The sequence below is a fragment of the Rissa tridactyla genome, chromosome 2 (genome assembly GCF_028500815.1).
Source record: "Rissa tridactyla isolate bRisTri1 chromosome 2, bRisTri1.patW.cur.20221130, whole genome shotgun sequence".
NCBI lineage: Eukaryota > Metazoa > Chordata > Aves > Charadriiformes > Laridae > Rissa > Rissa tridactyla.
The window spans coordinates 14,768,666-14,796,348 of NC_071467.1; the positions used below are offsets into that span (position 1 = coordinate 14,768,666).

Below are 27,683 nucleotides of genomic sequence, written 5' to 3' on the forward strand. Positions count from 1 at the left end.
TCCATTGATGGTACAGCCACCTCATCTCACCATTAACTCTCTCCACTTCTTCATCTACAATTTTAAAAATAAAGCTAAATAGTATTTATACTAAGCACCCATAGCCTTTAAAATAAAACTGTTGCCCAAAAGTGTTGAAAAAGGAAGATGTGTTTTCTTCTCTTTACGTTCTCGCCCCCAGACACCCACACGGTTGTTCTAAGTTAAAAATCAACCAAGTACAGAATTAACGTAGAAAAGCTTGCCACTTTTATTTGCATACAAAACAGAAATGAAAGAGGTTCACAATAAATTATCAGTGTGCTCCCACGGAACATTCTGGTGTATTTATATAATGTGGGTTAAAAAAAAAATAATACATTAACCTAAGATTTCTTTGCGAAAGGGTAATAGCTGGCGTCAAGGGAACCTGATTATGCCTCGTTCTGCGGTGAATTTCGGCAGGTTACTCCGCTAGTAAAGCAAGTCATCCAAAATTAACGGACCGTAATCAACTGGAAACACATGGATAACAGAACAGTAACTTTTCCGAATGGTTCTCCATAGCCCAACCAGCCGGATGCGGCTTTTAGATACAGCGTGAATAGTGTACGGAACAGTACTCCAGAGAAAGATCTACAGGTGACCTTCCATCCTCATCTAGCACCAACCCACTAACATACTAAGTTTCTGGCATGCAAGATAATTAGGTTTGTGTCAACTGGGCATGTACATTTTTTTTTCTCCTTTAATATACTAGCCTGTAAACATCTTCCGCGCCAGGTCGGGCACCTGGACAAAAGGCCAAACACAGATGCACGTCAAACGTTTCCCTTTTTTTTTAAACAGTTCATTGAGAGGGTTTTTTCCCATTCGCCCTTTTGCGTCCTGGAGTCTTGACGCTCCTTTTGGCTATCTTCCTTGGGAAGCGACTAATTCCTGGGGATCTCAGTTCAACGGCTTCCAGCTCTTCTCGAACAGGAGTAAACTCTGGTTGAGCAAGATGAGGTGATGGATAGGAGGGCTGGGAGTATGGGGGCGGTAGGGGGTAGGACCCGTGAACTACGTACGGCTGTTGCTCACCATCGTAAAGGTCCTCGGGGTCATAGATTTGGTAGGAGTTATGTGGCAACTGCACTACTGGGATGTCTTGATCAGTTGGTTCACCGTATCCACCTTAACCCACCACCACCAAGAGCATTCATACGGTTAACACAGGAGAAGGGGAGCAGAAAATTAAAGCGCTCATTAGGAAATTGACATTTTATAGAGAGATATATTTATATATAACGTGTGTGAGTATATATATATATAAAATCTTTAAATACACATCTTTTATTCACATAAAGGAACAGTGAAAACATTTAACAAAATTAATAAGCTGGAGGAGCAATTGGAAACCCACCAACAGACAGCCAAGTTAGTTGGAAACCACCACCGGAATTTGTCAAATGTCCAGTTGCAATACTGCGCTTACACACTGCACAAGCCGCCTGCTTTCGCTTAATTCCAATTATGGCCTAGAATACACGATTAACAGGCAAAAATGGGTCAGGCGATACTTTGGAGCAGCGCAAGGAAGCTAAGTGCATGTACAGCAGCGAGTGAGTTCATTAGTGGTAGTCAATATTGTTGCTGGAAAGCACAGAGCAGTTCAGCATCCATCTCTGACCTTCAGCCAAAGGAGAACTGACCCAGGGGGAGCCTTTCACCTTCGGGATGGGTAGCCATTGTAAGGGATTGGGCCTTCCAACAGGAAACCAACAACGGGGAGGGGAAGTGAGGAGAAAGGGAGAGGAAGAGACGACAACAAAAACATTCAGGTAAGTAAAACGTACAAATCACGGGCAGATTAAACCGTAAACATCAAACAAATACGCCTTGTGCATAACATTTGTAGTAACTAGTGCTTTACTAATAAATTCCGATTTTAGGGCGGGCGACATAGTTTTTGGTAATTGTGTTAACTTCCTCCCGTGGCCTCTCCGTGCTGGAACGAGACGGGAAAGTAAGACACAGAGAAGGTGTAGAAAGACTCGTTTTCTCCAGGTTGCTTCACCGGTTAATGAGGGACACGTGCATCCCTGTGTCAGGTGACACTACCAGGGGTTTAGTAAGGGTCATGCTCTCATGCCACCCGGAGGCCCCCGGAAAAGGAAGTTGAGCAACACGTTGGAAAAACTACAAATGTAAAAACTCCGCTGTCGCGGACGTTAGGAGGTGGGGATTGAACACAGAGACCGTTCAGCTGAGACGGAGCAGGATGGCACAACTACACAAACACGCACAGGACAAAAATCCACTACGCGGGATCCGTTCTACAGGCCAGGATCAGATGGTGGACTTCCTTTGGTCACTACGCTGGGGTCACCTTCTCTTCCTGCTGCAGGCCCACAAAACAGCAGTGCTGGACATGCTCGTTTTTAGGGAGCTACCACGTTTTAGCACAAGGTTCACCAGTAGCCTCCATCTTACTTTGGCTGTTAGAAAATGCCACCCCCTCCTCTGCAGATCCTGGCTACTCACCTCCCATGCCGTAGCCAGCGCAGGAGGACGGATCGCAGTACCCGGGCGGGCCAGAAGGACCCTGCGAGCCCGGGGGCCCCGTGTGACCGGCGGGACCTCGTGGGCCTGGAGAACCTGGTGGTCCCGGGCTGCCAGTTCGACTTTCTCCTGGAGGTCCTGCATCGAAGGGGGAGATGAAACATCAGAGCAGCGTCTTTCATACAGCAGTGAGTTGAGGCCACCTTGGCAGGCCTGGTGCTTGGAAACCACAGCACCGAGCGTGCTACAAACAACTTTCGGGAGACAGTCTGAGCAGAGGAGCTGGGTATCCTGGCTCCGAGGAAACCATGGCACTGAGCGTGCTACAAACACTTTTGGGAGACAGTTCGAGCAGAGGAGCTAGGCATCCTGGCTCCGACTCCCCCCGGGCATGCTGAGGGAAAGGCTGCAGCCTTCCTCTGGCAAGGGAGATGAAGCAGCGGCCAGAGAGGAGGCTCGTCGGGAGCGGGTGCCCTTGCCAGAAACAGCCGTTAGCCAGAAATCTACACTAGAGCAAATGTTTCACCAAGGCTGAGCCGTTCAGGAAGGCCGTTTCCTGGGGAGAGGACGGCCCTGGATGCCTGCGCAGCTCTTCATTCACCCACTGCCTTTCAATCCACCCCCTGGGTGCCTGGGCACCCGTGCTCTCATGGCCACGATATCCTAACGAAGTCAACGCAATTTTATGCCTGTTTCAACAGGACCTGGATACCACCCTCTCTGCTTTTTTTTCAGGAGCTAAATATAAATCCCTGTGATTAATGTGCTCAATATACATTTCTCTGTCGAGTTACAGTTAGGTATGCCCTTGAGTCAATGGGAAAACAAACACGATTAATCCAGATTAATTTTTTCCCCTTTCAGACTGACTCCACCTCTGAAAAAAATCCTTAAAACATTAAAAAAAGGCGGCTGTGGAGAAGCAGTTTATCGCAGGGAAAAGGAAAATACTTGCGTGACTGCTGACACCCTCCCGTGGCAGATCACGATGTCATATTACATAGTAAGAAAATGATGAGTTGAGATGCCTGAACTACTGACTCTTGCGCTGCTTAAGCCTTAGAAGCGGAGGGCAGAGCCCTGCAGGTCTTTGCTGCTTCGCGCGTGGGTCAGAGGGGTCTCATCCGGGTGCCCTAAACGCAACAACGTTACCTGTGGATCCCGGTGGGCCTCGGGGTCCTTGTGTTCCAACTCCCGGATTGCCTTTTTCTCCTTTCTCACCTGGTAAACCTAAGGAAACGGCACTCATCAGAGTCACGTTTTGAACAAAACTGTGCGCGGTGTTTATTATTGAACCAGGGTTATAGTCCCATATGTTATTTTTTCATCTGAAAACAGATGGCAGAGGAGGAAGGAGGTAAAAATAAAGAATTATTTGGTTCTTTTTCTCTCCTTTCCCTGACAGCCTCCCAAGGGAAACATGGCATTCCTGGGGTCTTAAACATTCCTGCTGCCACGGTGGTTTCATCGAGGTGGTATGCGGAGGCATCGGCCAGTTTCCAGGCTGCGCTTCCTGCTGGAAAGGTGCCTCTGGACTACACCAAGGTACGACTATTGTAAGTCAGGAGAATCCTCAGAGCCTCACAAAGCTGTCTATAAATTACTGTGTGGCAGTAATTGGCTACAGCCCATTTCCCTGCAAACGTTCACCCGCCAAACAGCGGCTCAGCGTAAGATGGTTCTACGCATAAATGGAGAGAGTTATCGTGAGTTATTGCAGAGTCCTGCTAAAACACAAGGCAGGATTTTCAACACAGGCAAAATCCGTCTCCCCAGACGCAGCCCAGTGTAAGAGTCTCCCAGTCGTGAAACTCGGATGTTCCAACACGCACAGCCATTGAGCTGGGTTCCGGCACTTGCTCATGGCCCTAAATTTCTGTCGTTGGGTCTGATCCATGGAGATCACAGATCTAATAATCCACAGAAGGCATTGGCTTCTTCCAGCTTTCCATCTCCTTCTGCACTACCACTACGGCATCCTATAGAAACACTTTCTCTACACAATCACAGTGAGCCGCGTCAAACTCAAGTAGGTGTCAAAACTACAAATTCCAGACCCTGAGTTTCCACCAGCACCTTGGAAACTCTCATAAAGTCTGTGTTTGATTTGGATGGTTCAAAGACACCAAATCCAGGCTGGTTTGTGGGACTTTTCCCCCCTTTTCCAGACCTCCCAGCACTGGTAATTGCTCTCGCTGCTTCACCGCTTCCACACGTTCAGAGTCAAAGCCAGCAGAGAGCACCTTCCGAAAAACAAAGCAGAAAGGAAACAGCCGCTGCCCTTGATGGGGCTGTATCTCCGATTTCTTCCTTCCCTTTCGCTCAGGTAACTCTTACCTCTTAGGGAAAAAACATCTGGAGGACACCTCATTTTTTGCAAGGAGCCACAGGAGAATTTTTTTTTCTCCTTCCTAAGCTAATTTCTGATGGAAGCAAAGAAGTAAGAACGAATTCTTAACCATAAAAAAAAAAAAAAAAGTAATTAAAATGCATCCTGACAAAGAATGGCTCAGATCGAGTTTACAAAATAAGAGTCTACTGAATTACAGAGGATTTGGTATTTGCTGAGGAGTTCTAGGTCTTCTACAGAACAGGTGGCTTCCAGGGCAATATATCCTGTAGCCCAATCACCTGGAAAACACAGGCCACGCCACTGCAATCGGTAACTCCATACCGAGCACATCACTTTTAACCAAAGCACGATGAGCTCTTTGTCTTACCTCTACGAGGCTTTTTCCCACTGTCCTGGCATAGTTTAAGTATTTCCTCTTTCCATTTTGCCTGTTTTATTTCGGTTTTGAGTTAAAAAAAACCCACATCTTTTGGTGACCAGCTATTTTATCATAGAGAAATTACACAACCATAACCCACTTCTCACAGCATTTTCCATTCGGGGGTCTCCAAACCTTTCCAAGTGTCTCTAGTAATGCTGTATTTTACAGGAAAGACTTGGCCACCAAGAGGAGAAATACCATGGCCCAACTAAACCAGCAGGAAGGGGCAAAAGAGAGCAGGTGTGACAGTCCGGGTGACGTTTACACCATTATTTTGCAAACAGCGGGTTTCTCCCTCTCGCTTCTAGAGGATATTGGGCAAGACAGAGCAAGGTCTTGTACGCCTCATCCCTGAATTTATGGATAACAAAATATTTATAAAACTATTTCTAAAAGGGCAATCTTTGTGTTTGGTTGTCCTGACCGTTTAGTCATTGGATGACTGCAACGCTGCATCAGTTTATTCTGAGTCTAACATCACTCCCTATCTATGTCGGCACGTTAGAAGTGTTACCAACTGTTCCTTTGCCCAGGGCAGGAACACGAGTGCCTGCGTGTACCGCGGCCTGGAGGCTCTAACTCATCCCTCCAAAGTTATCAGCTGCTCCTAATGGTTTGTTCTCCAGACCCTTCATCAGCTCCATTGCCCTTCTCTGGACCCGCTCCAGCACCTCAATGTCTTTCTTGTAGTGAGGGGCCCAAAACTGAGCACGGTATTCGACTGACACGGTGCTGAGTACAGGGATGCATTAGGCCAAAAAGGTACCGCCGCCCTCTCTTCTATCAAGCCTCATTCACATCTAATCTTCCTATTTTCTGTCTGCTTGTAAACCACGGCTTGATCTTACAACGAAATCCGTTCCTACCAGTCTTCTGCAGGCGGGTAACGAGCAGCCTCTGGCCAAACTACAGGATTACTAAAAGCGACGTGACCAGGTTGTTGAAGCTGTAGCCTTGAGCTAATACAACCTTGTTGCTGAGGAAGGGCTCAGCACCATTAATACAACCCCGCTGGTGACCTCGGAACAGCAGCAAACTTGTGTCGGACTGCTGGGTACTAACACACTGCGGTGCACCCACCTTACTCACCTCCTGGTTGTGCGAGGTACCTATTGGTCTGGTTCAGGCTGTTTTAGACTTTCAGATTATGAAGTGTCCAAATGGTAAGTTTCAGGAATTTTATGTCCATAGTCTTTGGTAGCCCTAGCTCCTAAATCTCACTGAAGGTCAATGGGTCTTAAGTGTTTGAATTACTCTGCCACCTTGAATCATAGAATTGTCTGGGTTGGAAGGGACCTTTCAGATCGAGTCCAAGCATCAACCTAACACTGACAAAACCACCACTAAACCATGTCCCTCAGCACCACGTCTACCCATCTTTTAAATACCTCCAGGGATGGCCATTCCACCACTTCCCTGGGCAGCCCGTTCCAATGTTTGATAACCCTTTCAGTGAAGAGATGTTTCCTAATATCCAATTTAAACCTCCCCTGGCACAACTTGAGGCTGTTTCCTCGTGTCCTATCGCTTGTCACTTGTGAGAAGAGACCGACCCCCACCTGACTACACCCTCCTTTCAGGCAGTTGTAGAGAGTGCTAAGGTCTCCCCTCAGCCTCCTTTTCTTCAGACCAAACAAGCACAGGTCCCTCAGCCACTCCTCATAAGACTTGTGCTCTAAACCTTCAACTTTGTTGCCCTACACGTTCCAGCACCTCAATGTCTTTCCTGTAGTGAGGGGCCCAAAACTGGACACAGTATTCAAGGTGGGGCCTCACCAGTTTTCTTCTGGGATTCTCAGCAATGGGATTCCTGCTCTCTGAGACTGTTTTCCATGATCCAGTATGAACCTCCTGTTTGCAATCCAGCATTTGGTTAGCAGAGATTGCAGTTCCAGTCAGAAGCGCTACCCAGAACCCTTGATGAAGTGTTTGCACCTGCATTGCACAGTGTATGCAGGAAGAAGTCCCGGGGGCAGATACATGCTCTAACCTACATTTATATTCCTGAGGGAACCTGACAAACAAAAGTGTGTCATCTGTGATCAATAACTGACTTCCATCCATTTTAAAGACAAGTTTCTCAGGCAAACCTCTTGTCCTGCATTCCAAATGCGGTTTCTGTACACCTAAAATTTGCTTAGCCCTGGCTCGCTTCCAACATATGGAGAGATTCCTCTGTTGCGATTCCCTACTTCTGCTGCAGGCCTTTTAACAAGGTGAACTCATCTAAATTGTCTCTTACCATACATGCCCTGGAAGGAAACGCTTGCCATTTGCAAAGGGCAAAGTCTGTATGTGTGGATTGCTTTGATCATAAGATGACTGGCCCATGACAGATCATTGCTGATCCTACTGTACGGGAACAATACATGGGGTCTTCAAAGACAATTTTCAAATCACAGCCTCCCATGCACTCAATTATTATTCTTTACACACACCCGTACGTGATGTTCAGGGAATAAACTGCAGTAAGAAATGAGAAATATGGAACGAATCTACACAGGCTAAGAATAAAATGTTCATTCTGGAACAAGTTATGAAGCTCTTGCGCAGGACCAACCTTCTTTGAAATCACATGGATATCAAGTTCCTAAAGCAAACACAATGAATGCCAAGATACAAGTCTGCTTTAGGTTTCTTTTAGTTTAATTTCCAGCAAAGTTTACCCAAGCGAAAGAGAACACAGACACTGAAGCAAGAACACCCTACTCCTAAGGCAAAACTCACTTGAGTTAAAATCAAGCACTTCATGGTCTTCCCTAATGGACTTTCCACCAAAGCTTTTTATGAGAGTAAGTTAACAGATTCACAGACCTCTCAGAGTTAATGGCTCCCTCCTATAAATGACGGTACATTCAAAATTCACCCATTTCGCTGTCTATCAAGCTCATCTTTGCATTTCATTAGAGCATAGCTTACAGAAAGTCAACTGGACAAGACATCGCTCTCCACGTAAATTACTGAGATGGTTAATCACTTCAGGGATAAAAGTGTATATCGAAATTTGTCATTTGGGTTAGAATGGCTTCAAATTCTAGTAACTGTTTTCATATTTGTGCTCTGGACATAACTTCAGCAATACCATCAAACTGCCTCTTCCCCTTCACACTAACCACTGTTTTGTGTCTTGTCCCCATCCAAAATAAGCAATGGCCGGAGTTCAGCCCCCTGGAGATCACAAGCAACTGAACTCAATTATTTCCAACGCTCTGCTAAAGATACCTCTGATAGTATCAGTTATTAAAAACAAAACTTAAGATCATGAACACATTCTCTAGCAAAGAAAATCAGATGCCCATGGTTTCTGCACAGAAGGAAGTCTTAGGTATAGCTTCTCTATTTTTTTTCTTTAAGAGAATACCGTCCTCTGAGGAGAACTGCATATTGCAATTAAGAAAAATTAAACTGCTACCAAAAATGTCCTCTTTCAAAGATGTTCAGTTGTAAACATAATGTATAATACAGGGTTATTTTTGGTTTTATCCAGATGAAGTTAAATTGGAAATAAAAATATTTAATTGGCTCAACTGGCAAAAGTTCCATTTCATTTCATTGGAATTTTGACATCAGAGCTGTAAACACGTGGCTTTTGATGACACATCTTTAACTAACTCTCTCATAGGAAACCAGGAAGCAAATCTGGATGAAACTGTACTTGAGAACAGTGACTTTCCCAGTGACAGCTTAGGTATTTATTGTATTTTAATCAGTGGGATGGAGTGAGCAGACATAAGTTTTGTGCAGCACTTCAGGACACATCATAAGAGCAGGAGCCCACCCAGTAGCAGAGTAACAACTGCGCTGTCACAGCATCCGAAGGCTAGCAGTGCCTCAGCATAATTTTTACTACGGCTTTTACATTTTTCCTCAAAGTTGAGAAAACTACTCATGTATTATAAAAATAACTGAAAAAAAAAAAAGAAGAAAAAAACCACGCTTTTTTATTTTGCAGAAGTCCAACTACTTCCTGAGCGCACTCAGAAGCCAGATGCTAGTTATTTAAGTCCCAGTTCATAAACATAAAATCAAAACAAAAGATGCTCGAACTAACTAAATAGAATTGGAAGACAGCGCTCTGAACTAGTTAAAATAAAAATAGAGATGGCTGCTGTGAATAATTAGTGTTTGGGTTTGTTTTTTTCCAAACTCCTATATTTATGTAGATATGTAAGAAAGCAAAATTCTAGTGATTTATCTGGGGTTATGTCCTATAGGGGACTGACAACACAACGTGGCCTCCATAATCTTTAAATCAACTGTCCAATTCAAATGGCCTGCTGTGGCACAAATAAAATGTTAGTATTGCTAACAAATATTGAGATTGTCAGAGATGTTTCTCTTCATATCATTAGAAAAATACAATAGGTAAGACCCCACAGTGTACAGCTAAAACAATAATCAACTCGGAAAACTAAATAACAAATATCTTAGTGTGATCCTAATCCCTCCACTTACGTCTACACTGGGAAAAAGCAGATCTCAGCTGGCAACAGACACTGCGAACTGCATCTGTCAAGAGAATGACTTATCCCTTCTCACCGAGGTGGTCTTTCTTGGAAGGCCCAGCCCATGTGTTACTAGTGAGAGAATACATCCAGGAATGGGACACGCTGAACTAGAAGTTCAAGTGGAGGTTTCCAGCAAAACTCCAGGACACTGTCTCGGTCCAAGCCTCCTTCCAAAACCCCTGATTAACGCTTGGCAGAGTGACAAGGTAAATAAGGGGGAAGAAGCCATTGGCCAGGCAAGTTCACTGATGTCAAGATCTCTCACTGCTGACATTAGCCAGCAAAGCTCTCTTTGGTAGATGATTTCTAACCAGTTCCACGTGCTGCTTTCAGAAGTTCTCACAGGCTCTCTCCCCTGCTCAGAGGCTGGGACTGAACGGGTGGTGGGCAGGAGAGGTGAGCAGGAGGAAACATCTATAGCCTTCCCCCACCTCTTCCCTTCCCACTCTACCAGCACCTTGCCGCTCAGCTCAGAGCCAGTAACAGGTTTTTGCAGCAACCCCAATAGTTTGAACTGCGAAGCAAAAAAAGCAACACTCTGCTAAATTAAAAAATGGTCTTTTTTCCCTTCTAATGTCTAATACTTTTTAGTACGCTTTATGGACACTGTTGTCACTGTTGCAGTGTATTTTCTGTACTTAAAGGTGGAGGCTGACTTTTCAGAGTTGTTAATTTGGCACTGGTTTTGAACATTAAATTGACTTTATATACAACCAAAATGCTGATGACATCAGCGAAAAGAAACACGTTGTTCATAAAGACTTCCAAGTGGCTGTCTGGAGATCTTCAGGACAGGAATATACACGGAGACTTGCTGAACAAATTAAATACAAACAATACTTCAGAGCACAGAATCACAGAATCTTCATGGTTGGAAAGGACCCTTAAGATCATCGAGTCCAACCAAACAACCTACAATCTCTGTCACTAGAGCATGCCCTGAAGTGCCACATCTAGACGTTTCTTAAATACCTCTAGGGATGGTGACTCAACCACCTCCCTGGGCAGGCTGTTCCAGTGCCTGACCACTCTTTCAGTAAAGTCATTCTTCCTAATATCTAACCTAAACCTGCCCTGCCGCAACTTCAGACCATTTCCTCTGGTCCTGTCATTATTCACCTGGGAGAAGAGGCCAACACCCACCTCTCTACAGCCTCCTTTCAGGGAGTTGTAGAGGGCAATGAGGTCTCCCCTCAGGCTCCTCTTCTCCAAGCTAAACATGCCCAGCTCCCTCAGCCTCTCCTCATATGACCTGGTCTCCAGACCCCTCACCAGCCTGGTAGCTCTCCTCTGGACACGCTCCGGCACTTCCACGTCCCTCTTGTACAGAGGGGCCCAGAACTGAACACAGTACTCGAGGTGAGGCCTCACCAGTGCCGAGTACAGAGGCACGATCACCTCCCTGCTCCTGCTGGCCACGCTATTCCTGATACAAGCCAGAATGCTGTTGGCCTTCTTGGCCACCTGGGCACACTGCTGGCTCATGTTAAGCTGGCCGTCCACCAGCACCCCCAGGTCCTTTTCTGCTGGGCAGCTTTCCAGCCACTCTTCCCCAAGCCTGTAGCGTTGCTTGGGGTTGTTGTGACCGAGATGCAGGACCTGGCACTTGGCCTTATTAAACCTCATACAGTTGGCCTTGGCCCATCGATCCAGCCTGTCCAGGTCCCTCTGTAGAGCCTTCCTACCCTCAAGCAGATCAACACTCCCACCCAGTTTGGTGTCGTCTGCAAACTTACTGAGGGTGCACTCAATCCCCTCATCCAGATCATTGATAAAGATTAAACAAAACTCGCCCCAAAACTGAGCCCTGAGGGACACCACTGGTGACCAGCTGCCAAGAGGATTTCAGCCCATTAATCACAACTCTCTGGGCACGGCCATCCAGCCAGTTTTTAACCCAGCAAAGAGTACACTTGTCTATGCCATGATTCGCCAGCTTCTCCAGGAGAATGCTGTGGGGGACGGTGTCAAAGGCCTTACCAAAGCCCAGACAGACAACGTCCACAGCCTTCCCTGCATCCAGAAGGCGGGTCACATGGTCATAGAAGGACATCAGGTTGGTTAAGCAGGACCTCCCTTGCCTAAACCCATGCTGGCTGGCCCTGATCCCTTGGCTGCCCTGCACTTGCCGTGAGAGCTCACTCAAGATGATCGTCTCCATGATCTTTCCTGGTACCGAGGTCAGGCTGACAGGCCTGTAGTTCCCCGGATCCTCCTTCTGACCCTTCTTGTAGATGGGCGTCACATTAGCCACCCTCCAGTCATCTGGCACCTGCCCTGTTGACCAGGATTGTTGATAAATGATGGAGAGAGTCTTGGTGAGCTCTCCCGCCAGCTCCCTGAGTACTCTTGCGTGAATCCCATCCGGCCCCATAGACTTATGTGCATCTAGGTGCAGAAGCAGATCACTGACTAATTCCTCCTGGATTATGGGTGGATTGTTCTGCTCTCCATCCTTATCTTCCAGCTCAGGAGGCTGAGCACCCTGGGGATAGCTGGTCTGACTACTGAAGACAGAGGCAAAGAAGGCATTAGGTATCTCAGCCTTCTCCTCGTCATTGGTTGCAACTTTCCCCCCAGGCATCCAGTAAGGGATGGAGATTCTCCCTGGCTTTCTTTTTGTTGATGTATTTATAAAAGCTTTTTTTGTTGTCCTTAATGTTAGTGGCCAAGTTGAGCTCCAGCTGGGCTTTTGCCTTCCTAATTTTCTCTCTGTATAACCTAATGAGATCTCTGTGCTCCTCCTGAGTTGCCCGTCCCTTCTTCCAAAGGTGATAAACCCTCCTTTTATTCCTACGTCCCATCAGTAGTTCCTTGTTCACCCAGACTGGCCATTTTCCCCGCCCTTTAGACTTGTGACACTTGGGGACAGCCTGCTCTTGGGCCTTTAAGATTTCCTTCTTGAAGAGCGTCCAGCCTTCCTGGACCCCTTTGCCCTTCAGGACTGTCTCCCAAGGGACTCTCTCAACCAGTGTCCTGAAAAAGCCAAAGTCTGCCCTCCGGAAGTCCAAGGTGGAGGTTTTGCTAACCCCCCTCCTTACATCACTACGAATTGAAAACTTGACCATTTCATGATCACTAAACCCAAGATGACCTCCGATCACCACATCTCCCACTAGTCCTTCTCTGTTTGTGAACAGTAGGTCTAGCGAGGCACCTCCCCTGGTAGGCTCACCTACCAGTTGTGTCAGGAAGTTATCTTCCATGCACTCGAGGAACCTCCTAGCCTGCCTGCTCTCTGTTGTGTTATATTTCCAGCAGATACCCGGCAGGTTGAAGTCCCCAACCAGAACAAGGGCTGGCGACTGCGAGACGTCAGCTAGCCGCTTATAGAATACTTCATCTGTCTCCTCATCCTGGCCAGGTGGTCTGTAGCATACTCCCAGCACAACATCTCCCTTATTTGCCTTCTCCTTCAACCTTACCCATAAACACTCGACTTTATCATCACTGGAATCTAGCTCTATACAATCAAAACACTCCCTAATGTACAGAGCCACACTCCCACCTCTCCTCCCTTGCCTATCCCTTCTGAAGAGCTTATAGCCATTCATCGCAGCATTCCAGTCATGACAGTCATCCCACCACGTTTCCATGATGGCAACTACATCATAGCTGTCCTGCTGCACAATGGCTTCCAGCTCAGCAAGGGATGGGGTGAATCCATTTACCTTCCTCTCTGTATTCACTGGAAACTAAAAACCCTTCCATCCAGAAGCAGAGGAATTTTAGTTTGCCACTTCACTATATGACACGTGGTTAAGAAATAAGTGAGAACTGGGAACACACAAGAAACTTCTAATCAATCTCCACAAGCATGATGCTCGTAAAAATACGTTTTTTTTTACTTTTCGCTGCTGCATTTTGGGTTTAGCTTAGAGCAGTTCCTTACAAATGGGTTCTGAAATGTCCCAAGGGTCTGTACAACTCAAGAGGTATCTTTCTGTTAAATAAACTGCTACTACATTAGGCAGACCATCAATCTAAAATTTCAGTTGCTTCTGAAGAAATTAAATGCTCAAGGAGTGATAAATTATTCTATATTTTTCCTAGGTTCTCAATGTGCTTCTTCCTTTCCCTTCCAGGTTCTGTGCAAGGCTCTAGTTAACATGAATGTCCTAAAAACCATTTTCACTCAAATAAAGACAATTATTTTGTCTTTAAGTTTACACATAAGATTCTTTTTTCTTTAAAAACAATCTCATTTTAAGCTATAAATACCGGAAAACACTCCCAACATCTGGCATCACATTTTATGAAAATCTGCAGAAAGCCCTGGCTGACTGATGACAGTTCTTGAAGTGTGCTTGATAAGTGCTTGCTCTCAACCAAGTATGAAACTCCCCACAAGCACCACCTGCCAAAATCAGTCCCTCCTAACATCAGTTATCTGGAGAGACAGGAAAAGAATAATATTCTTTTTTAATGTGCTTTTACCCTTTCTGTACTCTATTGCCAATGCTGTTTCCCTGATATTAACATTATCAGCAGTGGGTTAACCCACATCATGTTTCATTTCAATGACTATATCTAATCGCTCTGCGATTTCATAGTAGTACAACATGCGGGTCTGGGCCTCAGCACAACAAACACAATGGAAAATACATGCTAAATGCCGGACACGTTTCCCTTTTTGTAGCCTGGCATTTTGGTTCCTCTCTTCCTGAAGCCCCCGCAAAATATGCTGTGTATTTAAACTGTTCCTGCCTGAGATTGAAACACACCAATATTTTAAGCAACTACCCTGAAATCTGCCTTCAGTCTCTCCCGGTCATCACTTTTAAAGTCAGTTTCTCGCTGTCTCTTCCAATATTTTTTTCCTACTTGCCTCCCACCCCCTCACTCCTCCTTGTTTCTGGACAGTGTCTGGTCTTTGCTCAGCTGGAGCAGGCAGCAGCACGGCTGAGAGGCCACTGCCCTAATCCTCGCCTCTTTTTTCAATAAGGTAATTGTAATTACAGTCTTGAGGGGAAAAAAAAGGACCCACAGACTCACAGGTTCACTCAAAGAGTTTCTTTTCAAAACAATGTTTTAACTCTGGTCATCAGGGCTACTGTGAACTGGAACTATTAAGCTCCTGAAACTGAACTTAGCAATTAATTTTTTAAATCCCGTTTTAGATTTTATAACAGCAACACCAATTCATTGCTCTTGAATATCACATTTGTCTCTTGGGTTTTTGGTCACTTCCTCATGTGATGGCCTTCAAAACACTTTCACAATCATAGATTCACTTGGTACCACCTCTGTTAGTGCTAGTCTGCTACACCAAAGATTGCCAGGTGGCACAGAGGGAGAGTAAGTCAAAACATGGAGCTTGTTCTTTATTAGACAATGCTGGAGGAGGAAAGGAGAAAGGGATGTAGCATACACGTAAGAATACAGAGAATTACTCTAAATGAACAATTAATTGCATACTTCTCTCTGACCTCACCATTTTCCCTCCACCCCTCAAACTAGGATTTTTCCCCTTTTCTTATCAACTTTGCTCCTTTCAGACTATCACAATTTAGAAATCTTGACACTGACATATTTCAAGTTTAGCAGAAAAGCTCAATCTTTTCCCAGCACGAATCTATCAGTTTTGCAGCTGCCTTTTCCAAAAGCTCCTTTGCATTTACAGCTCCAGGTTACTTCAGAGTCCTACTAAGATGAAAGCATGATGTGATGTGATGTGCCCAATTAGATGCCACTGATCTTCCGCAGTTTAGGCATTTAACCTCTGTCTGATCCTGCCAAATCCCACCTGGCAAAGCCTGCATTACCTTCTTGACTGAGAGTCTCACAGTTTTCATTACGGCTTGTGTAGAGGTCACCAATCGACTAGTGAGAAAAGCGTTGTTCTCACATTTAGATAGGAGACAAAAGCCATCAGAACGTATCAGGAAAGGGAGGTATATTTTTTTTGTATGCGAAATACAAAGCCTACCTCTTTCTCCTGGTCTTCCTGGTTGCCCAGGACTTCCTGGAAACCCTTGCATGCCTGGTGATCCTTGTTCTCCCTGTGGCCCCGGAGCCCCTGGCCGACCTGGCTCACCAGGAGGTCCTGCAATGGTTCGTGTTGAGACAGACTGGCTTGGAATCTGGTTCAGAATTGAGTTATATCTTGCCATATGACCTGTCAGGAAAAAATGTCCTCATTTGCAAGTTGCAGCGGAGAATCTGGTTCAGCTAAGTTTGAACAGAGCACTGGCAGGTCCTCAGGGCTGTGGTCTGTAGTGCTTTGATAATATGAAGTTGTGCGCTTGGTGGTGGAGTGACAGTGGTTTAGGGAGTACACAGAAAAGGGGAAGAACTATTGTGTAGAATTTTATTTCCATGCTTTGGTTTTTTGTTTTTGTATTCTATGTCCATAAAAATTTAAAATTGTTCCAGCAGAAGCCGCTGTATACTATAACAGATTGGAGACAATTCAGCCTTTTTTTTGGGTGCCCGATGCTAATCAGCTCTAATTGGACACAAATCCATTTGAACATACATCTAGTCAGAATATAAATCCTGACTGTCTAGCCTAAAAGAAACATATCCCCTTGGATGCTCTGAAAAGCATCATTTTGTAAGTAATTGTGGCAGGAAAAGATCCATTCTAGAGATGGAAGCATATGAACTATCCCTTACCCTGGATGAGCTGTTCACACACTTGCCGAGCAACAGCACGCACCATTGCTTGGGACTGGAGATCACCCTGGATAACAACAGCAGCAGTGTCATAAACCAGATTTTTGCATCATCATTAAATGAAAGACATTTATTATCCCTGAGAGATTATATCTTCACAGATGAGAAAAAGAGCCAAAAAAGTTCTGGGATTTCCCTGGTTCCCATTAACGTTTTTAGCCAGGAAACAGAGGTTGAAGTTAACCCAACCCTAGTTAGAGATCTGGGGACAAGCTTAATGCCACACACTTCTCATCTTCAAAACATTACTGTAGCTGTATATAAGACAATGTCTGGAAAAGAAGGAAAGTTTGTCTGATTGCACAGAGAAAACTATTGTGCCTGTAAACACAAAGAAACATAAATTGTTGGAGAAGGCCAGATGGGGAAAAAATGGTGGCTAACGTGAACATAGACTTACCCGCTCACCCCTTTCACCCTTAGCTCCAGGAGGACCCTATGAAAAGATTCAATAGAAAATTAATTGCCATTTTGTTCTTGCTCAAAATTTTTAACACCCAAACGTTGTCTCCCTTGCAGCATCACAGTAAAAGGAGAAAAACCAAACAAGGAACATGGTTTCAGGAGGCCACATGACAGTAACAAATATACATTTCCCATTTCAGTACTCAACAAAATGTTCACCTTTGGCAATTACACAGTGACAGTGACTTTCTCAGGGGTTTGTCACATACTGAATTCTCTTGTTTAACATTTCAGCAAGGGCAGGCCACCAGATGATGCATTTCACATGGCTGAAATGGGTCTAATCATCACTGAGTATAAGGACGAGAAGGCTGATGGGAGACAAAATATCGGTCTGAAATTTGTAGCATTTGTTGCACCAAGACTCTGCATCCACTATGACCAGAGTCCGCAATGGGATTAAACTGCACAGAAAATTAAGTGTGACTTAAAGATAACGTAATGCTGTAATGAAAGTAAGGATCATTATGGATTGGAGCAAGCTGTCTAGGGCAGTTACAACTTCACCAATGGGGTGGGCTAGACATCTCCTGGGAACTCCCGAAGCAAGGACAGATCTGCATGAAGAGGTAACCAGCTGACTGATGCATGGCTAAAGCACAGCTTATTCTATCCTGGGAAAGAAGAAACTCCTACAAAGACTGCAAGATTACTTCTAGGCCTCTTTTCTAGTACTCCACCTTTTGGGAAAGACAGTTATTGAACTCAATATATGTTTACCCACCTAGCCGGTTTTTCAGAACTACTAGAGTCTAAACATTCACCGCAGAGGTCTTACATGACTCACAGGAATATCTACGCTCTAGGAAATCTAGTTCAATACCTGGAACACGCATTTGGACAGGAACTGAATATTCATCAATCTATACATTGATAGTAATAAGTTCCATTGCTCATCAAATCTCCTTAGTAGATGGCATGATTACACTTAGAAACTATGCAGAACGGGGCATTAGGTTACTATCTTTCCTTATACATTAGCAGTCATTTCATTTCCATTTAACCAAAGAAAAATGCCTGCATTGGACTAAGTCTCCAAAGCAAACTGGATTTTGAAAAAAAATTTTCAATTCCACAAACCGAGTCAGAAGTACACACTATCACATTCTGATGCCTTTAAACATTAAATAGAACATTCACTGGAAAAAAAATGAGCAGGCTTTATAATTAATCAAGAGCTTAAATGTTAGAATCTGAATATACAATAGTATCTGAACTGTTACAGAAAAAAAGAGGCCCACTGTAAATCTTCTGTTTTACGTAATTTACACACTCATTTTGTAGTTGTATTCCTTTCTTCTACTTAAACTGTTTGTTTTTTTTTTTATAATAAAGAAAATAATATCTGAAAGACAAACTTAGTATTAGAGGTCCTAATACTTATTTTTGGTACAGAGAGTGTAATTTTCCACTCTATGAAACCATGGTCAAATTTATAATAACATTCTAGAAAAAGCCTTGATCATTAGTCAGTTGCCCTGATGTAAAGCCAGAGTAACTATGAAAGTCAGTTTTGTATTCATGCAGTATTTTCACAGTTTGAAAATCAGAACAATATTTTGGAAATATTCAGGTTAATAAATGGCATACTTTAATTTCCTGAGAGCTGCTTGAAGTGCAAAAGAAAAAGAGGAGAAAGTAATTACACCCAGACTACAAATTCACATACTGTTATGTTTTTAACTTCTGTGTTTAAATCTTGTGTTTTGACTTTCTAATCCCTGTATTCCAAACATTGTACGTAAGATCAACAAATAAATTTAATTATGAAGAATGAACAAAGAAAGACCAATACGATGTTTTGCTGAGCCACTAACTGCAAGCAGATCATACGTGGTAAATATTGAGGAGTTCTGTAAAACTGTGAAGCCAGGTACAGAAACCAATTAATCCACCACAGCAAGTATCGCAATATTAATTAATTTTACTCACAGGAGCTCCAACATCACCTTGTGGCCCCTGGCTTCCAGTAACCCCAGGAACACCTGGAGCACCAGGTATGCCCTACACGGGAAAAGAGAAAGAAAATACTTAGTGGTGATGACAATCAACATCCATGAATCCTGATGGGAGAAATTACGGTGTGACGGAGCGGAAGTTCACAAAGCAGACAGTGCAGAGTCAAAGACTGAAGATGCTGGGAGAGAGGACTAAGAAGTACATGTTGCAGGAAAAAGAGCACCGAAAGCACAGATCTTAGAAAAGCACTTGAGAAAAATGGACTTGTGTTGCTTGCTTTCTGAAACAGGCACGGACTGCTGAACCACAAGACTAGATCTTGTGATGTTACTACTGTGTTCAGAGGGGATGACTCAGAACATTCTTTGTTAAAAGAGCGGGAGAATTGCTTGGAGAATACTCAATACCACCAGCAGTTTCACCTAACGTCTTAAATCTATCAAGAAGACATTAACTTTGCCTAGCTGCCCTAGCTGAGAAGGATAAGACTGATTCTGGAGGCAACATATGTCTTGCTTTGAAGGCTGAATGTGGCCTCTGCTCTCTTCCTCTATGAGAGCACTTGGATACTCGCACTCACCCCCAGCCCCAAGACCAAGCAACACTTGGCTGTTCACTTCAACTAACAATCCTAATTGGAATTCCTTACAAAAAGAAAGCCTTGTTTCAAACGTTAAGAGCACTAATTCCCTTGATATGGTGCATTTACTTGAGTAAGAACAAGCTATCGATCTAGTGACGGAACAACTGTCTCCCCTTCCCACGGGAGACATTTTTTTCTTCAGCTAAGTAAGAGTGGAAAGAGACGACACTGGACAAGCAACTCTCTGCCAACCCCATGCATCATGAGAACTTTACCTTCCAAGCAGAATCCTTGGTCTTGGTCTGTCCGCTGAAGCCTAGATAAGAGAGTGACCTACAGTCCCCCCAAAATCCTGCTGACTTTTATGGTAACAAATTCCATGGGCAATACTCACCATTGGGCCAGGAGGTCCTTGTGGGCCTGTGGGTCCATCTTTGCCAGGAAGGCCCTATAAAAGAGAAATAAATGCAATTTTATCAGCTCTTTATATGTACTTCATGAATCTCTTCCATTTCATCTAGAAGACTTTTTTTTTTTCTTTTTCTTAAATTAATAACCGGTGGTAGTGGTTTCTTAGAAGAAAATTCCCTTATTTGCCCTGCGGAGGGTTTATTTCTGAAAAGGAGCTATAGCGTCGCCAATATTTTTAAAAAAATAAATATCCAACTAGTCTCACAATACTTTTGCAGTAAGAAGCAGCAACGCAAAACTCTTTCTACTGGCAATTTTCACCTCTGAGTGAGTTTCACTTATGCTGCTGTAGTAAGGTAAAGGAGGGCGTTTGCTGTCAGCCTTCTCTGCCACAAGATGGGTCACCCTTCTACATCTGCTCTCGCTGGTTGCAACCATTCACAGTCCCACTGATTAAGTGCTGAAGGATGGCAACAGAGAGTCCATCTCTCTGCCCAGCAATACGGTACATATGTACTAGCTATCACCGAGGTCCTGATTCAGGAAGCAGCAGGAATGCTCATGTGGTTTACATTACGAACGTGCTTCAGAGCTTCCAGAAATGAGAGCCAAAAACTAAAGACAACTTGGAAACTGGAAAGCAAGCAAATAATAAAAAAAAAAAGACTGACCAGATGTAGAAGAAAATACACTATTAATAAAGTATTCTTGCAGATTAACCAATATGCACATTTTGTAACCACATGCTATAAAGCACAGGTTTCTGAACAGCCTGGTGATAAGACAATTCTTGAATTACTACAGCTTAAAAAGGAGAAATATGATCTTATCTGTGGGTCGAGACCAGAATATGGAGGTGAGAGTAGAAGGAAAGAGAGGGTTTGAAAGTGTTTATGACACACACAGTAAAGAACATTCTAGGTCTCGGTATCTCACAGAGCTTCAGAAAAAAATACACATCTTTTTCATTTTGCACTTTTTTTCTGAAACTTTATTTACGACACAGTAATGAATATAGCATGAACTACTACTTTTACAGTTTACATAATTTGGAAAATATGATTCAAACCTGATATCACATGGCATTAAAAAACTGGTTGGGGAATATTATCTGCCAGGTACCCGGAAAGGGTTTTTCATAATTCCACCAGAAGGGTGTTTCGATGATAAAATAATCAACTCATACTATATTATCTGTGCATCCTTAGTCTTGATAAGGAAATACTTTCCTATTTCACAGTTGGTTCCTGAAGCTCCAAGGACCAAAGCAGCTCCCCCATTGCAGTAAGAACTAAAGCAAACGTAACAGCTCAGTGGTATTGAAAGAAAGATACCAGCAGTGTCTCCATCACAGTAGCTTTAAGATGTATACAAAGAAAAGATTGCAAGCCTAGCTCAATTAAATACATTTGCAAAGGAATGTGTGTTCAGTCTTCGAAACTGGTGTTTCTCGAGGAAACAGAGAATAGTATAAGGAACTTTGAAATGCATTAAAAATTATAAAATAGGGTCTCTGATATTCTCTGGAAGAAGCATTTAGTTCTGAACAATTGAAAAAGCCAATGACAGCTATTCATAATTTTATAATAACACGGAAGTCCCTAAAAGATAATGCAAAATAGATTTGTTTTTGAAAACCTTCAGGAAGATGATATCCTTGTCCCTAAACTGGAGAGACATGAATTTGATGGATGGACCACTCGGTGGATATAGCGGAAGGACTCTATCAGGGAGTGGATCGACAGGATGAGGGGTAACAGCTTTAAACTGAAAGAGGGGAGATTTAGATTAGATATTAGGAAGAAATTCTTTACTCTGAGGGTGGTGAGACACAGGTTGCCCAGAGAAGTTGTGGATGCCCCATCCCTGGAAGTGTTCAAGGCCAGGCTGGATGGGGCTTTGAGCAGCCTGGTCTGGAGGGAGGTGTCCCTGCCCATGGCAGGGGGTTGGAACCAGATGATCTTGAAGGTCCCTTCCAACCAAAACCGTTCTATGATTCTCATATGTTCTATAATGTTCTTCATATATATGTTCTATATATGTTCTTCTGCATCAATATATTTTGAAATTTGAGCATAACTTCAAAGATTTAATTTAAAATGGGAATTGTATTCTATATGTTTGAGGAGCAGCAAATTAGCTAAAACATCTTCCTTTCCATAAAAGATAAAGAAAAAACCCATCTACATCAGGCTGAATAGGATTCTACAATGATTCTATTTACAAGTATGTTTCACTTTTTAAAGCAAAGATTTAAAACCTGCATTTATTTTTGATCAGTCCTAAAGCAGGACGAAAACTGGCTGGACCCTCTTAAGGGCTTAATTTAACTAGGAAGAGGCAAATGTAGAGCTTCCACAGACTTCTAGGATCTAGTGTGGATTCTAAAGAAAATTAATGCTGTATGTCCCTCCCTTCTCCCAATCCCAGTCAAAGAGTAGAACTAACAGTATGATCAGAATTATATTTTCTTTGAATATATTTCACAATTTCTTTCTTCTGTGAGGATTCTTACCCTTGGCTGCTCAAGAATCATCCCCTGTCTGTTCTCCAAGGATTCATTTCTCTTGGCACCGTGTCTGTATCTCTTGGACACAAAACATCGCGTCCTACTGTATTTGTTAGATGTGAAAATTGCTATTCAGAAATGAAGTCAAAGAGAGGTTCGATTGAAGAAGGAGTATGGCAACACCTATTCCCTCGCACAGGTAAACGATCAAAGATATTTGTTTGTGCTGCCAACAGAGTTTGACTATGATGTTACTCAGACCATCCAATGGCCAGAACGGATCTGATACTCAATCTGAACTTATGAGTAGTGAGCAGAGGAGATTAGAAGGTACCAGGAAATTGGCAGGAAGACTGGGAATGTTTTTCTTCTGGCACTTTCTCCCATTATTTTTGGTCTGCGTAATGTAGAAGAAAATAGAGCACTGTGAGAATTCACAGAATTGTATTCTGAGCACTGAAGCCTTAAAGACGTTATTTACTCTCCCGTTTATTGAAGCCTCTGCTTTGCTTAACCATCTCCAGGATGACTGGGGGAACTACATAGGACAACGGCACTTTCTGATGCAGTCAAGTCCAGAATAGGAATGGCTCTGTACAGAACCACTGAATCTCCTCCATGGAGCTGTATATCCAAGAGCAGGATGGGAACAAATTTTGATATGAATGATAGAATCACAGAATAGTTGAAGGGCTGAAGAGACCTTTAAAAAGGTCATCTAGTCCAACCCCCGGGACAGGGGGGGCAGGGACATCTTCCACTAGATCAAGTTGCTCAGACCCCGTCCCACCTGACCTTGAATGTTTCCAGGGATGGGGTATCTACCACCTCTCTGGGCAACCTGTGCCAGTGTAAAGTATTCCAGTTCCCTCATCGTAAAAAAATTCTTCCTTATATCTAGTATAATCTTCCCTCTTTCAGTTTAAAACTATTACCCCTTGTCCTACTGCAACAGATCATGTTAAAAAGTCCCTCCCCATCTTTCTTATAAGCCCCCTTTAGGTACTGGAAGGCTGCTATAAGGTCTCCTCGGAGCCTCTCTTCTCCCCAGCTGAGAGGAACAACCCCAACTCTCCGCCTGTCCTCATAGCAGAGGTGCTCCAGCCCTCTGATCATCTTTGTGGCCCTCCACTGGACTCATTCAAACAGGTCCATGTCTTTCCTGTGCCAAGGCCCCCAGAGCTGCACGCAGTACTCCAGGTGGGGTCTCACCAGAGCAGAGCAGAGGGGCAGAATCACCTCCCTCAACCTGCTGGCCACACTGCTTTTGATGCAGCCCAGGATACGGCTGGCAAACCATATGTAGGGCAGTTTAGAATCAAGTTTTATATTATTTTGGAAGATTAACTTAAAACAGGACATATTTTGCTAATGGCATGAAAAACAGTTATGGAGAAACAGTGTAGCCACAATAATTTTTTAATAAGGAATTTTATTTGCCAGAATACAAATGGCATCACAGAATGTAGGCACCATCTAAATCCCTGTAAAATCTCAAGTCTGCTGAAGTCAGTACTGCTGCCGGCCTCACTATAAACTTTTTAGCTTTTGGTAGCCTGGAGTTTGTTTGGGGTACTTGCAGAGATTTGGTTTTTCAGGTAGCACTAGATGCTGGCAAAACCTTAACTGAAGCTACTGAGCCCAGTCTTGAAAGACTTTAATGTACAGCCTTTAAAAAAAAAATGGCAGCTGGCACCCATGACTGCCTCATCTTTTTTTTTTTCTTTCTTCTTTTTCTGATGAAAAATTCAAAACCAAATGAAGACAAACCACTCTGACCACGTCTCTCAAGATAAACCACTGTGTGACCATCACAGAAATATTACAAAACACTATCTCAGTGTATTAATCTGGGGTGTAGCTTGCAAAAGATTATGCACCAACATGAGCTATTTTAAATTAAAGCTAACCCAGAAAAAGAGTAGAAATGTGGGTTTGGTTTTTTTTGAAATGTTGCTCAGAATGCACAGCCTTTATTTAATCAAAATAGGCTAGTTCTGTCTTAACACACCATAATGCTGACTTAGTATTTCCTCTCTTTCTTGCAAAACTACCAGGGACATCTACGAGCTGATAGTCTGAAATTATTTTAATACTAATTCTTCAGAATTTAAAACATAAATTTCTTGCATATCTTTTGTTAATCAGTCATACTTCTCCTCCAGTATTTGCAGTGTTCTATTAAGAGTAACATCTGGAAGACAATACTCCTTTCTTTGGGTATCTGTGTCCCTTTGACTATGCCTTTGCTTGTAAATTAAGCAAGTCCTTAGAGAAAAAGATGCAACACCGCTCATACCAACATACACAGCTGCATTTCTGTGGCTTTGTGGAAAAGAACTGGGGGCTCCCGGGGGACAACAGGTTGAACACAACTCATCAGCATGCCCCTGCAGCAAAAGCAGCCAAACAGATTCTGGCTGTAGGAGCACAGCCAGCAGGTTGGGCAGCAGGTTCAGGGAAGTGCTCCTTCGCCTCTATTGAGAGCTTTTAAGCTACCACTGGAGTGCTGTGCCCAGTTTTGGTATCTCTGGTACAAGAAAGACTGACATACCAGAGCAGGTCCAGTGGATGGCCACCACGCTGGTCAGGGGCTGGAGCACAGGACATATGAAGAAAGGTTGAAAGAAGGGAGTTTGCTCTGCTTGGTAAGCTTAATGCTGTTTAAACTACATGACCAGAGGAAAAGAGATGTAACCACTCTTCTTAGAGGTGCACAGCAAGGGGACAAGAGGCAACAGACACAAGTGGAAACAGAAGAAATTATGATTAGACATTAGGGGAAAAAAAGTTACAATTAAAGTGGTTAAATTAATACTGTTATGGGTTGCCCAGAGTCGTTGTGGAATCTTCATACTTGGTAGTGTTCAAGATTCAACTTAACATGGACCTGAGCAACCTCATCTGATCAGACCTGTTTTGAGCAGACTGTTGGACTAGATGACTTCTAAAGGTCCCTTCCAACTTTAATTTTACAATGCTATAAATTACACTAAAACAGTGTGCATCTAAACTCCCTAATGGAAATGCCTTCTGATATATGCTGTCCCCCAAACAGTGTCCTGAAAGACCTGGCCCAGCCCAACACTACCAAGAGGAATGACAAGCATTAGACCACACAGGTCACTAGCTAATGCTCAAAATCATCTTCTGGCAATATCTAACTTGCTAGTCTAGAGACAAAGGCTCTGTGTCTCACAGATGGTCTCTGTATCTTCCTGCTCTCAGAGTGAGATGATCAGAGCCCTTAGGAGCTGAAGAAGTGTTTAAGAGACTGAATCACCCTCCCTATCAGTTAGAGGTATCTTACTGCAGACCGGTGTCTTCAAGCAGGTTGAGGCAGCATTGACCAATGCTTCTGGACTCCAAACTAGCCGCAGCAGCTCAGCAAGAGAAACCAATCACTTGACAGTTTAACTCTGTGGTCCCACCCCAGCAGACATACAGGGAAGCACATCCAACAGAGCTTCCTCCAGAACTTTTTACCCTGCTAAGGAAGAACCATGCCTCTTGGCCAAGCTTGGCCAAGAGAAGACACCCCTGAGGAAACCACCAGGCAACAGAACGTGGTAACAATGTCACGGGCACAAGAGATACAAACTTGGGAGTCAGAACAATGGAGACTGTGTCATCAAGCAGAGCATGCTTGTTGCTCAGGATGATATATTAGGCTTCTCTTGTTGCAGCTCTGTAGATCTGTCCTCTTGCGTGGCCTGCACTTTGTGAGAAAGAACAGGGATTGCAATTGTGACCTGACCTTGGATAGTAGCCATGAAGATATGGGAAAGGGAAGACTTTTCTCCCTTCTACCTACATATCTCAACAAAGGTCAGTTTCAGTCTGCTTCCAAATTTTATACTCTTGGCTGAAATAAATGAACCAAAAGCACAAGAGAGTCTAATTACTGTCTACATACTCACCAGAGGCATGATGTCAGTTTGGATTCTCTTGCATGTGCAATTCAAGCTATATCTTTCAACGTTGGGAGAGCTGGTGGAGAAAGACAATCTGTTCTCTTTAGTAAAAGCTCTCTATATTGCCAGCTGCAAATACAGGACAGCAAGAGAGGACACCAAACAACCATGGCCTCAGTCATACATTAAAAAGAAACCATTTTCTATTTTATAAAATCTTTTATAACACTCTTCTGTAACTGGAAGCTAATGAGAGGGGAGGGGACTGTTCCTCGTGTGGACTCCGAGATGTAGATTTAAACCAGTTAACCAGACAGGTATAAAATATTAACATGCACACTCAGAAAGTTTGCCTTATTATCAGACAACACATTTTTTACTCTGATTCAACCTTCACATGGTATTTTTATTACATACCACTTGTTTTCATAGGGAGAGTATTTAATTATGAAAATGATCTTTGTATGAATTCACAGAATCACAGAATGGAAGGGACCTTAAAGATCACCTAGTTCCAACCCCCCTGCCATGGCCGGGGACACCTCCCACTAGACCAGGCTGCTCAAAGCCCCATCCAGCCTGGCCTTGAGCACTTCCAGGGATGGGGCATCCACAGCTTCTCTGGGGAACCTGTTCCAGTGTCTCAGTTCCAGTGTCTCACCACCTTCACAGTAAAGAATTTCTTCCTGATATCCAATGTAAATCTCCCCTCTTTCAGTTTGAGGCCGTTACCCCTTGTTCTATCGCTCCGCTCCCTGATAAAGAGTCCCTCCCCATCCTTCCTGTAGCCCCCTTTAGGCACTGGAAGGCTGCTCTAAGGTCTCCTCGGAGCCTTCTCTTCTCCAGGCTGAACAACACCAACTCTCTCAGCCTGTCCTCATAGGAGCGGTGCTCCAGCCCTTTGATCATCTTTGTGGCCCTCCTCTGGACCTGCTCCAACAGGTCCATGTCTTTCCTGTGCTGAGGGCCCCAGAGCTGCACGCTGTACTCCAGGTGGGGTCTCACCAGAGCAGAGCAGAGGGGCAGAATCACCTCCCTCAACCTGCTGGCCACACTGCTTTTGATGCAGCCCAGGATGCGGTTTGGCTTTCTGGGCTGCAAGTGTGCAGGCGAGATGCTCTATTTCTTAATGACGTACTAAAACCCGAGAAAAACAAATAAACCAGGGATTAAAAAGCAGAAGTTCAGAAATACAAAAAGAACGTTTATCGACTAATTGTTGAACTATAACATTAAGATGAAAAAAAGACCTTTTCTCAACTGATTTCAAAAATAAAACCAGAAATTATGAACACTAGAAATCAAAAAAAAAAAAGGGCGGGGAAGGAAAAAGAACTGTAAAAGTGCAGTGATTCCAAC

General features: G+C 43.7%; 1 protein-coding gene across 4 annotated transcripts in view; it reads right to left on the reverse strand.

The window, feature by feature from the left end:
• Positions 1 to 226: 226 nt before the first annotated feature.
• The window catches only part of COL14A1 (collagen type XIV alpha 1 chain), a 129,567-nt gene continuing 102,110 nt past the window's right edge, over positions 227 to 27,683 (reverse strand). For 2 of the 4 annotated variants that reach the window (XM_054193311.1, XM_054193310.1), the window contains exons 41-48: positions 19,885 to 19,938; positions 18,881 to 18,952; positions 16,884 to 16,919; positions 16,424 to 16,490; positions 15,735 to 15,923; positions 3,676 to 3,753; positions 2,506 to 2,661; positions 227 to 1,155 (exon numbers count right to left, since the gene is read on the reverse strand). In XM_054193311.1, the coding sequence (XP_054049286.1) occupies positions 830 to 1,155; positions 2,506 to 2,661; positions 3,676 to 3,753; positions 15,735 to 15,923; positions 16,424 to 16,490; positions 16,884 to 16,919; positions 18,881 to 18,952; positions 19,885 to 19,938 (978 nt within the window). In that variant the 3' untranslated portion in view covers positions 227 to 829. Of the gene's footprint in view, positions 1,726 to 2,505; positions 2,662 to 3,675; positions 3,754 to 15,734; positions 15,924 to 16,423; positions 16,491 to 16,883; positions 16,920 to 18,880; positions 18,953 to 19,884; positions 19,939 to 27,683 lie in introns of all 4 variants that reach the window. The other 2 variants (XM_054193313.1, XM_054193312.1) reach the window with 2 other exon arrangements.